This window comes from Engraulis encrasicolus, chromosome 3, assembly GCF_034702125.1.
Source record: "Engraulis encrasicolus isolate BLACKSEA-1 chromosome 3, IST_EnEncr_1.0, whole genome shotgun sequence".
Lineage (NCBI taxonomy): Eukaryota > Metazoa > Chordata > Actinopteri > Clupeiformes > Engraulidae > Engraulis > Engraulis encrasicolus.
The window spans coordinates 49,002,086-49,013,815 of NC_085859.1; the positions used below are offsets into that span (position 1 = coordinate 49,002,086).

General features: G+C 39.0%; 1 protein-coding gene across 1 annotated transcript; it reads left to right on the forward strand.

The window, feature by feature from the left end:
- The first annotated feature begins 1,846 nt into the window (after window positions 1–1,846).
- tctn2 (tectonic family member 2) lies at window positions 1,847–11,599 on the forward strand. Its single transcript, XM_063195601.1, has 15 exons — window positions 1,847–2,046; window positions 3,599–3,699; window positions 4,684–4,883; window positions 5,510–5,630; window positions 6,195–6,333; window positions 6,497–6,592; window positions 6,696–6,821; window positions 6,937–7,011; window positions 7,107–7,196; window positions 7,447–7,564; window positions 8,409–8,512; window positions 8,826–8,955; window positions 9,267–9,398; window positions 10,323–10,412; window positions 10,664–11,599. The coding sequence occupies exons 1-15, from the start codon at window positions 1,950–1,952 to the stop codon at window positions 10,782–10,784; spliced, it is 1,740 nt and encodes a 579-aa protein (XP_063051671.1). The 5' UTR covers window positions 1,847–1,949; the 3' UTR covers window positions 10,785–11,599.
- Window positions 11,600–11,730: the final 131 nt, after the last annotated feature.

Genomic DNA, 11,730 nt, shown 5'->3' on the forward strand with positions numbered 1-11,730 from the left:
TTACAGGTTTTTTTTCCTGTCATGCTCCTCTTTGGAAATATGCATCCTGCCTTCTCTCGTAGGTTTTCAGTATACACATGAAGGACCTGTTTCAGACTGGTCTCACGGTTGATGACAGTATTCCATTTTTAGAAAGTCAGTTTATATACGATTACATGTCTACAAAAAAGAGAAACCTGACACTAGTTACATTTAGAGAAGAAGAAAACTTAGACAGAAATGTTTGAGCAAAGAACTTTGCTGTAAAAAGTGTTGCATTCCTCATATACTTGGTGGCATCTTTCAGAGGTTACCAGCATTCTGTCGTGGGTGCGCGCATGTTTGCTTGTGTGTGTGCGTAGGTGTGTGTGCGTAGGTGTGTGTGTGTGTGTGTGTGTGTGTGTGTACAGTATGTGAAGAAACTGTTGCACACTGCACATGCTATCCTTAATGCAGGGAAGCAGATGTATTTTGGATGCCTAGTACAGCCTGTGCCTGTGCCTAGTAACAGCACTACGATACGCCACAGCTGGCAAAGGTTCACTCCATATTGGCAGCAATAGGCAGCCTTAGTGTGAGGTGCATCTTTGACTACTCTCCTGACTACATGAAAGCACTGTACAAATGTCCATTTGCCTTTTTTATGGTACACTGTCTGGTAAAATATTGAATTTGTATTTGTTTTACAAGACAACATTTAGCCTATATGTTTCCAATTATACAGTATCTTGCTCTTATAGATTGTACATTCTTCTGCACAAGGCCACTCTATTTTTATGGACAATCGAATGTCAAATAGTCTAAATCACAACTTGTGTTTTTCTTTTGTCTGTGTTTTTTTCCAATGGTGTCTGGACGGTTAAGTGTCAGTGTCAGTGATCTGCCTTCAAATTTGTTGTCAGCATTGTGATTATTATAATCGTGCAATATAGTACATGTCTTAATGTTTTATTTTCTTGTAAACATCACTGGAGAGCTGTCATTTTAAAATATCCAGTCAAGCTTGTTTACCCAAATGTGACGTTATTTTATGCAAACGAAGACCTTATACTGTTTCTTATAAGAAAGTAATGAATTATAATGTACCTTTACTACAAGGTTTTTTACATTATGGGACAGAATAATAAATATGGATAATGCCACTGTTTCAGTGAATTATTTAATAATTCAACTCTTCTTAAAAACAATCAATAATTAGACAAATGCAATATTTTACAAAGGTGCACCAGACTAGGTAGACTATTACAACTATGTTGCTCACTCAAACTTTTTACATTACATTACATTTAGCAGACGCTTTTGGACAAAATGAGGACATTCAAGCAAGTACAGAGTAAGGGGTCAGTACAGAGTACAGCAGCAAGTAATGTAGAACAGATAGAGAGCAGAAAATAGGCTCGTGAAAACTGCCTATTGTCAATTTTGATATTTTCATGAATATTTACAAAGTAATAAACTAATATTCATTAGTATGATGACCAAAGTAAGTTTTTCAGCTGAAAGTGTCTATTTCTAGAAATTTAATTGGAATGTGAAGGTCGATGTAAATGGGCCTTATCATGAAAAAGGTAAAATTTGTGAATAGGCAGCATGAATTCTGGAAATAAACAAAAAAAAATATTACACACTGCACATTTAACATAAAGCTAGAGGGAGCTATTGGCTTTTTTATTTAGAAAGTGTGTAGACTATATCGTATCTCATGCATATCTTAATTTGCCATTTCCTATGTCCTTTGATAAGTCACGGTCATCATGACTATAATGATCACACACACCTCACATAAAATCCCCATAATGTTCCGCTTCCAGAACGTTTGGTGGCGGTATAATCTACCGACTTGGACGGTCGGATACCAACGTGACAGAAGAAGGTTGCCATGGGTTTAACTTTAACAATATGGCGTCTTTAGTCACAAAGCAGACAGTAGAAAAGAAATAGCCTACATTCTAGGCTGTATATGTTCTCCTATGGGGATCGACGTGAATTTCTGGACTTGGTTCCAGTTTATTTGTTTATTGACCCTTGCCATAGTCTCTCAAGAAGTGAACAGCAGCACAACTGGTGGTAAGTGAAGCTCAACAACAACACATGTCAACAGAAATCTGCAAGCAACATCGCCAGCCTTTGCTTTGGCTAACTACTCTGTTAGCATGTGTTCTTCTGGATTTAATTAGGATCAGAGCTTGACTAGGATTTAAAAGCATGCATAACATGAAGTAGCCGACAGTTTAGACGATGAACGATGTTCAAGTTAACGCGCATCAGGTAGCCTACTCTGTGACGTCTTCATGTTGGGCAGGGGTGGATGGCAGACCTTTACTCAAGCCACACTCGTAGTAGTAGTCATACATTGAGAAATATTGTGCACAAGATATATACTGTATGCTTAAAGGGACACTGTGCAGGAAATGGTCCAAAAAGGTACTGCAACTATGCTGCTCATTGAAACTGGGCTGCCTATTGCCTATTTGATCTTTACATGGAAGTTTACTAAGTAATAAACATTTTTTTGATAGTATGGTCCAAGTACAGTCATGTTTGCAGCTAAAAATGGCTATTTCTGGAAATTCAAAATGGTGGACCATGGAGAAGATCCCCCTTTTCATGTATGAAAAGTGCAATTTTGTCATAATGAATACTTAGAATTTGATGCTGGTGGTAAGTATTCATGAAAAAGGTAACTAACTAGGTAATTAATGCCTAGTGAATGGGCAGCATGAATTCAGGAAATAAACAACTAAACATCTCACACAGTGTCTCTTTAAGTAGCTATAAGTGATGAAGAATGGCACACACACACGCATATAACGTTAAACATATTTAGAACATCCCATCAACATCCTCACCAAATGTTACCCACCATGTCACTTGCATTACCAAACATGAAAGCTGGAGTTTAGAGTGGGGTGGCTTTGTGATGCTATTGCTGTGTGTGTGTGTGTGTGTGTGTGGGGTGGGGTGGGGGGTCACAGGTCACGGTGCTCTCGGTTGTGTGTGTTTGTGGGGGGGGGGGGGGTGTATGTGTGCGTATGAGATGGGGCTTGTGGGCTCATGTTATAAGGGGTGGTGATATATATGCTATACTTAGTACCTACTCATAATGTTTTTGTTGTTGTTGTTGTTGTTGTTGTTGTTTTCTTTCTTTCTTTTCCTCCTTCCCCTTCTTTTTTTCTTTTTACTTTTCTTTTCCTCTATATTCAGTATTAGTATTCCTCTTGTCTTTTCTTTTTATCTTTGAATCTTTGTCCTTTTGGGTTCCCTGCTGTAGCCTCTTACTGCAGCAGGGGTCGCCGGCGGGCCTATTCACTATTTGCTGAAAATAATCAACTTCATCATAACAACATTGCTATGACAGTGCCGAGAGCCATAAGTAACAGATTAAGACATAGATATTACAATTTTGGTGACAGTAAGGTTATAACATAGGTGCTGCGCTAAGGGGTTAAGCAGCCGAGTGCAGCTTCCTAGGGTTGTTTCCTTTCAATATCTATGAAAAAAGAATGAGCTGTAATACAATTTTCCTGTAAAGATATTGAATTAAAAATTCATCGTATCGTATCGTATCGTATGGTATTCAATTAATGATCTAGCACATTCTTCTTCTTTTTTTCGCCAGACAACAGAACAATAATTCCTAATCAAGTCTACCATCCCCTGGGATCCTGCCCGTGTGATCTTGCCTCAGATGTGTGTGTCGTGCCTTGCTGCTGTGACAGGGTAATAATGTGACATCATCATCATCATCATCATCATCATCATCATCATCATCATGTCTTAATTTGGCTTCTTGGCTCTCTTTTATCGGGCACAGACTGACACAGGAGGGTTCAGACAGACTCAAAGTCATACAGTAGAGTCAGGGCTCGACATAAACCTTTTTGCTCACCAGCCACTGCAGTGTTGCTAGACCCCTAGCTCAGCGCTGGCCAGAGAAGCAGTTTGAATGGTTTGAACAGTTAGTTCCACGACTTTGAATGTGGTGTGTTATGTGGTTTCCCAGGTGAAAATTCATAGGTTATGTCAATACTCTGGTCATAGCATTGGGAAACAAGTCAAGAGGTGTAGTGGGTACAGTAGGGCGCTACTAATGTCCAGTCCATTCCTTGCACTCAGTCTTTGCCAACCAGCGAAGTCTGTTCAGCCACAGATTCCTCGCCATTCCCTGCAAGACTTGACAGGCTGCGTAAGTCCTTTGTCCCCAGGGCCATCCAGATATTTAACTCAACAACTCAGAAAAACACAATGAAAGAGATTGTTATTGGTGACTGGACCGCATAAATCCCCCCTCACTCCCCCTTGCCATGCCCCCCTTCCATCCCTCCTTCAACAATCAGTAACAACTATTGCAATGAGAGACTTTTTTTATACTTGAATGTTTAATTTGAAATAATCTATTTATTTATTTTTATATGTATGCTACTAGACACCTAAATTTCCTTCGGGATGAATAAATGTTACTCTACTCTACTCTACTCTACTCTACTATTGAGCATACAACGACACATAGCTTGATGTGCAAGAGGTCTAGTGATTATGTAATGACACATAGTTCTTGCTGTTTCCACAATGGTTATGTATACAGTGTTCTGAAACCACAGTTATGGTAATTCAGCACAAAAAAATGAAATTGAACTGAATATGAACACAATTCACATTCTGGAAATAATGACACAACTTTCTCTTTTCTCTCTGTCTTCTCAGGATTGTTCTCTCTCAGTAAAACAACTTTTTGAGTCGCACTGTCTGCTGGGACCTCTGGGTGGCGCCGTTGATTTAGTTCCAGAATACCAGTGTTCTAATCCAGCGCCTGTAGATGCACCTGATTGGTTTTCCTTCCTGTGCGTCACCTCGCCAGCAGAGAACAACCCTCTGCTGGGACATTTCTACAGTGGCAACACAGTGTAAGCATCTAGAGCAGTGGCTCTCAAACTTTTTCAAACAAACGCCCCCTTGACCTCACCATAAACCTTCCAACGCCCCCATGATCTCATCATAAATGTGCCAACGCCCCCCTTAGTGTTAAAAAATAAAATAGACTAATGCGCCTCAATGGCAACTAAGCACCGCCCCTTCTTAGCTGTATCTTTCTCAACGCCCCCCTAAGGATCCCCAACTTCCCCTGGGGGGCTGTAGAGCCCCCGTTGAGAAACACTAAAGTAGAGTGTCTTGGAACTGTTTTTTGTTTGTATTCTGTCTTTTTTGTGGGTGCGGGGGTTGCTGCTCGGTAGCACTTCAGCTATGAAGGAAGGTGCAAAAGATGCTGTTTCAAGAATGTAAATACATTTACCTGGAGTTTATCTACAACGCATGTATCCAAAGAGTTTATCTGTAAACACAGCTGCACTTCTGGTTTGAGGTTTGAGTTCTCTACGTTTGAAGATGTTTCGCTCCACTTTTCAAGAAGCTAAATGTATTCAAACTCAAAGAAGTATTGCTTACAGCTGAACACTTAGTATATACGTGTGACTGAGATGAATGAGGACATTTACAGTCCTAAATGTTTTTGGTTTTCATCGTTTCCCAATAGGCCTCACAGGGGATCTCCGTCATTTCGGTCTTCTGAGAGGACTGTTCCACTGCCTGTGTCTAGTTACAGACAAGGGGGGCCCATCTTTACGGCCACAGATGCCATCTTCACCATCCCTCAGGTGAGGTGTACTGTAATATTCTTTTTTTTTTTAGATATTTTTTGGTCTTTTACATATTTATTATTCAAATAGTTAGATAGATTCAGACAATGATAGATAGGAAATGAGTGGGAGAGAGAGATGTGGAAGGATAAGGAAATGACCTCAGGTCACCCGGTGTAATGGTACAGCTGCACCTTAGCCCACTAAGCTATGAAAACCCCAGTGTATAAATATTCTTTATGGTGACTGATGTTTAAGATTCTAGCTTTTCTTTGGAATATTCATCAAATAGGTAGAGCTCAACACCAAAGCGTTGATTCTGATGCTTGTGCCGGAAATAGTTTCATACAACTATGCTGTTTTGTGCTGACATCAGCCAAGTTATTGCACACAAAAAAATCAGCCATATTGAAAGTGTGTCATCTTGAAAACGTTGGCCCCCAAAATTGAATCACTTCATGTACCTACGTTGACAAAATGTGAGTGGCTTGGCTTTTACTTTCTTTACTTGGACTGTCCTGCCCATTGGTAAGGGAACAGCTTTTTAAGTACAGTATTATTATGCCCCCCTCCTGGTTTTAGGGGTCATTGCTTGGCCAGTGTTTGGAAAGTGCACCGGTGGCATTCCTGGAGAATTTTCAGACTGAATGTGTGAGCTTCCCCAGCACCTGCACACCTTTTCCTACCAACTTGGCAACGGATTTGAGCGATGGCAATGGAGGTAGGTTTATATCTCTGCTAGTCAGTGTTGCGATATACTATGTAAGAACTGACTTAGTCATTTGCAGAATTACTCTTAGACTAGGTAACAACAGCTGCATGAAGGAAAAACAAAAACAAACAAAAATGTATTGTGACTGAGACATATACTGTGCTTTTCTTAGGTATAGTAACCATCAATGTAACCAACGAGTTGCTAACTGATTCAACCTTGTTTTGGCAATGGACTGGAAGTAGCCAAAATGACTCAACTGAATCAGGTTAGATCTTATATTTTTAATTTATAGTGACGTCTTGTGTTGTTTAAACTATTAGACATTTTGTGGTGCAGTTCTTTGATTGTAACTTTCTGCTAAACCACAGAATCCAGTAAGGTGTTATGCAAGAATGTGACTATGGCTTTGAATTACACTTTTTACTGGAGAGGCGGAAGCCTTTCTGAGGTCACTCTGCTGCACAGCTTCGGAGATTTTTCCTTGGAGGCAGGCGGTAAGTATACAACTTTATGATTACGAATGAATAAAATACTGCTAAATTCATTCAGAATGCAAAATGAAAATGAGTTTTCATGTCCTAAACACTTTTATTCCATCATTTTGTGTAGTCCCATTGATTACCAAAGTGTCAGCAGTTTTTCTGAATGGAGACAACACAGCTCAATCTCACTCAGGGACGTCAGGTTTGTTTGTCTTGTGGTGCTTCTAATATTTAATATAATGTGTTCATCTGCTAAATTGTTTTAAGACATTATCTGGTAATCTCTGTTCATTTCAGGTTATCTTGTAGGAAGACCTGTCGTTGGTGGTGTAGTGATGTCACCAGCCACAGTAGTACGAAGAGCTGCCATTAATTTATGGAATCCAGGTAAAATGGCTCGTACATACTGTACACTATGCTCCATAATTTATAAATTATGGCAGTTTGGTAGTTGATGTTAATTATTAATTGGTCTAATGGAACCAATAAGTGTTTTTGCAAGCAACAACTTTTGGCCAATATTCTTTGTATATGAGACAGTGCAGATCACATTATTTCTCATGGTAATAATGACAGTTGGTAGGATAATGTCTTTGAGAACTGAGTGACATGAGGCATGTTCCGTGTGTCTTCATAGGAGGCAGTGGGCTCTGTGAAGCTGCTGGACTGAGGCCGGTGAACTTCGGTGTCAACTCCACCTCTGGTTGCATGTTTTCTGTCAGCCTAGACAACTTCACCGACTGTAGATCTCTCAGGTAGGGAAAAACATTTTTTTCACTGTCTCAGCAGTTCAAACAGGCTCGAACTGATTTCAGTTCAAACTGGTTCCAACAGGTTCAAACCAATTCAAACTGATTCAAACAGGTTACAGCTCTAAATGATTCAAAGTTGTTAAAACTGGCCCAGACCAATTCAAACCATTTCAAAGTGGCTCAGCATAAACTGGTTCCAATGCCATTTAAAACTGTTTCAGACCGGTTTAAACCAGCTGAAATCTGTTCCAATTGGTTCAAATACAGATTCAGTGGATGAATTACGCAACAGAGCTCCTGGTCCTTACTCTACCTCTCTCAAAAGAAGTGATTTGGTGCTTATGTTTATTGTATAAACTACCGGTACTGTAATCATATAGCATTCTTCCCCCAACTTAACCACTTTTCTTCTTACACACTTCAGTGAACTTTAGTGAGTTGTTTTAATTTAAGTTTGATGCAACTTTGAAATAGATTGATATGAGGACTACCTGTGTTTTAATGACTGATTTTACCGCAGCCTTCAATCACAATCATTGAACTGAAAAGCAGTTGTAAAAAAAAACAGACAAAAAAATCTCCAAAAGTTAAAGGTAGCGCTCTTGTGACGTTATTTAGCAAGTATTATAGGATGGAGTAAAATGTGAGCACGTAAATGGGAATTATATAAACAACATTTTCCCTTCACGTCACTGACGTATATAAAACCTGTTTGTGTTGTACCTTTTATGCACTGGAAACAGTGTTGTAAAGAGTTCTTTATGTGTGTACTGTAGGTTTTGCAACGTGGATTAATGTGAAAAACGAAGCAGTGTGCTCATGTTTTTATTTTTCTTCCTTTCTGCAGAAACAATGCCTACACCGTGTTAGCTTCCTTAGTGACCGCTACAGTTGTGGCCAGGAAGGGGAATCCCAGCTTCAACCACCTCTCTGACTGGGTGGATGTGAAAAGTGAGTGTAACATTCAAATAAAAACTGCATCGTTGTTCTATAAATTAAATAGGTGATGACTCAGTTGCTACACATAGCAGACCCAAAGTGAGAAGGCTATAGTGGCTGAAGTTATAATACTAAAATAAGACACTGCACCTTCACCATTGCCAATTACTGTATAAAGGTTACTGAGGGAATACTTAGCTGTCAGATATTATACATAAACCTGACTAAATGTCCTAACTGTATGTGTGAATCATTCATTATCACATATATTATGTTGAGTGAAAGTAATTCTTTCTTTCTTTCTTTCTTTTGGTTGTTTAACTAGTTGTACAAAACTCCAGCACATCTGTATATCCTGAGAGCCCAGGTCTGTGTGAGGGTGTCCCCTCTCAGCTTCACGTTGTCATCTTCTTCACTGGAGGACTGCATGCAGAGATATCCACCGTAGAAGTCCAGTACGTCTTATAGGATATGACACTAACAACAACTTAAAGTTGCTTGCATGAATTTGGACAAAACTGTTGCAAAATGCTGTAAACTTTATTCTTTGAAATACGGTATACCATGAGGCGTATTGTACTATGAAGTTTTAGTAGCACAGCTTTGAACTCTTGTCAGGACATAATCAAAACAAAGTTGTTAGGCATAGTGCATACTGTTTGTGTGATGCACAACTTCTGTGTTCATCACAGCATCACAACCACAAAGCATGCCACAACTACATCTAATAACTACAAGTATTTGTTTTTTTATTATTTCTTCTCAGCATCAAACCAGCAACATGGAAAATACACTGTGACACAGGCAGCAAATGCCAGAATGTCAGTGAAAGTCAATCTTTTCCTCTCACCTCGTCCGTCACCTTCGCGGAACTACTCAGTATTCCTTTGAAAACAAGGTGAGGAAAGCCTTTTATAATACGCATTGCTAGGTGGAGATCACCACTTGTAAAAAAAATCATGCAACTATTTTCTGAACCTGATGATCCTGAAGAGCTTACAACGTGATCATCAAACAACCTGATTGGCTAATAGATAAATTGAATAAATCCATTAAATTCCAGCTAATCCTTATTAAAAGTTGTAGAATTCAAAGGCACTCATCTTCTTTAAAGTTAAAATGCCTTTATTTTAATGGGCAAAACATAATTAAAGCTCCATGCCGAAACGCCTCAAAGTGTTTTAATTATGTTTTGCCCATTACAATAAAATCATTTTAACTACAAAGTAGATGAGTGCCTTGGTATTCTATAACTTTTAATATTAACTAAGTCTGTCACCAAAGAGCACCATCTTTACAAAGTTTTTACAAAGTTCCTGGTAGCACTCCAAATGGACTTAATTCTTTTTCCCAGCTAATCCTTATTGTCATGTAATGTAAAAGGTCACAATCAGAAGAAATGCATAAAAGGGTGTTTTACTGTGTGAAGCTTTTATCTCCTTTCTGTCTTTTGATAGCAGTGCTTTATTTTAACCCGTGCTTTACATTGTAAGTTATGTAAATGTAAAATGGTAAATAGACTGCATTTACTGTATATAGCGCCTTTCCACTCCTTCAAGCGCTAAAAAGCTATTTACATTTACCATTTTCCATTTAAATGTAGTATTATATACGTAATAAGTTGTCAGTAACATAAAAAATAAATGCAATATTACATGTACTGTATAATACATTCATGAGACATAAAGTACATTGTAGATTAGTACTTTATTTCCTAAAGTCACACTTATGGGTACAACAGTGAAGTTCATGTTGGATGTGGTGCAGTGGTGTTAGAATATTCACTTATATGTGGTATTGAGAGATCTCTTTTATTGCACAGGTTCCAGATCAACTTCACTGAATTTGATTGTGATAGAAATGATGTCTGTTGGCCAGAATTGGCCTTTCCCCTCACAAGATTCTACACAGGTAAGTCATCTTACAAGTCAGTTAAAAACATTTGTACTTGCATAGCACATAAAAAAACAATAGCAATATGCCATACCATGTGTGGGCAACATTGCCCAGGTCCGAATCCGGCCTGGGTCATTTCCTTTGTGGATGGGTAGTGTATGTTTTGATAATAAACCACTAAAATACACACAGTGGACCCTTTTAAATCTAAAACAAAATGATTTATGTATCGTCCACACCCCCCACCCCCCACACACCCCCCCCACACGAGTCGTCTTCATTGGCCCTGGCAAAGGGCATGGTTCTCGTGTTCCTTTTCCTCATCGCCTCTCTCCTGGGGTCGCCATGGAGACAGATCAGACAGGCCTGGAGCAACACTGAGTTCTAAATGTTAACAATGAATTAGCCTGTTGCTGGTTTCTTTCTCTTCATTGTCATACCGAAATCATATTGAGTGAACTGGAGGGACTATGGTGGCTGCCTGGCTAACAATGCGTTTCCTTAAAAAAAAATACTGTTTTCTAACGGAGACAGTGTTATTTTCTTTTAATTACAGACCCGTAGCCAGCCTTGTGGTAGGGGGGGATCTTTTCCCCCCGAAAGTGTACTTCATTTGGCTCCCTATTCCAATGTCCCCAAATACATGAGCACACTTCAAACACTTTAATTTAGACATATTTTATTCATTATGAGTTTGCTGTGAGTCTGTTGCTGTCCTTCATTGTTTGTCTGTTGCTCCCCTTTCTTAAAATACATGGAAATGAATTGCTTCAAATTACTGCTATCTGACAGTTATTTTCATTGTTGGCCCAGTGTTGGGGAGTTCGAGTGGGGGTGGGGGGGGTTCGAACGAACCCCTCGACCCCCCCCCCCCCTGGCTACGGGCCTGAATTAATGCAGGGAACATATGAGATCAGAGAACATATGATGTCAGTAATGTCATATACCACAGTATTTTTCTTTTACAAATATGCTGTAAACTTCTCTATCAGTTTTTCTTTTTGTTTTACCACCCAAAATAAAGATATGTGTGATATGTGTGGACAAGATCCAATAATGTAATGTTACTGTAATACGTTTATTTATTGATTACATTTTCCTTTTGTTGGCTAAGAACAGGCTTTTGTTAGTGTCATTTCTGCATAGAAATTGTGGTGTCAGGAATTTATTTTGTATCATTTTCAATAAAACATGGTGAAATACAACAAATGTTGCACTGTTTTTGACATCTCTGTTTAAGTGTATGTGAGGTCTCTAAGTGACACTGGCCTGGCAAAGCTTTCCTGTGTGTGTAGCTGTTGTAATATCCATAGACATAGATTAACCTATTTATG

Bases quoted from the DNA above. Each gene is read 5' to 3' on its own strand.
- tctn2 (XM_063195601.1), top strand. From the start codon at position 1,950: ATGGGGATCGACGTGAATTTCTGGACTTGGTTCCAGTTTATTTGTTTA. The intron at 6,334-6,496 runs GTAGGTTTATAT...TGCTTTTCTTAG, and splicing joins TTTGAGCGATGGCAATGGAG to GTATAGTAACCATCAATGTA. The intron at 8,956-9,266 runs GTACGTCTTATA...ATTTCTTCTCAG, and splicing joins ATATCCACCGTAGAAGTCCA to CATCAAACCAGCAACATGGA.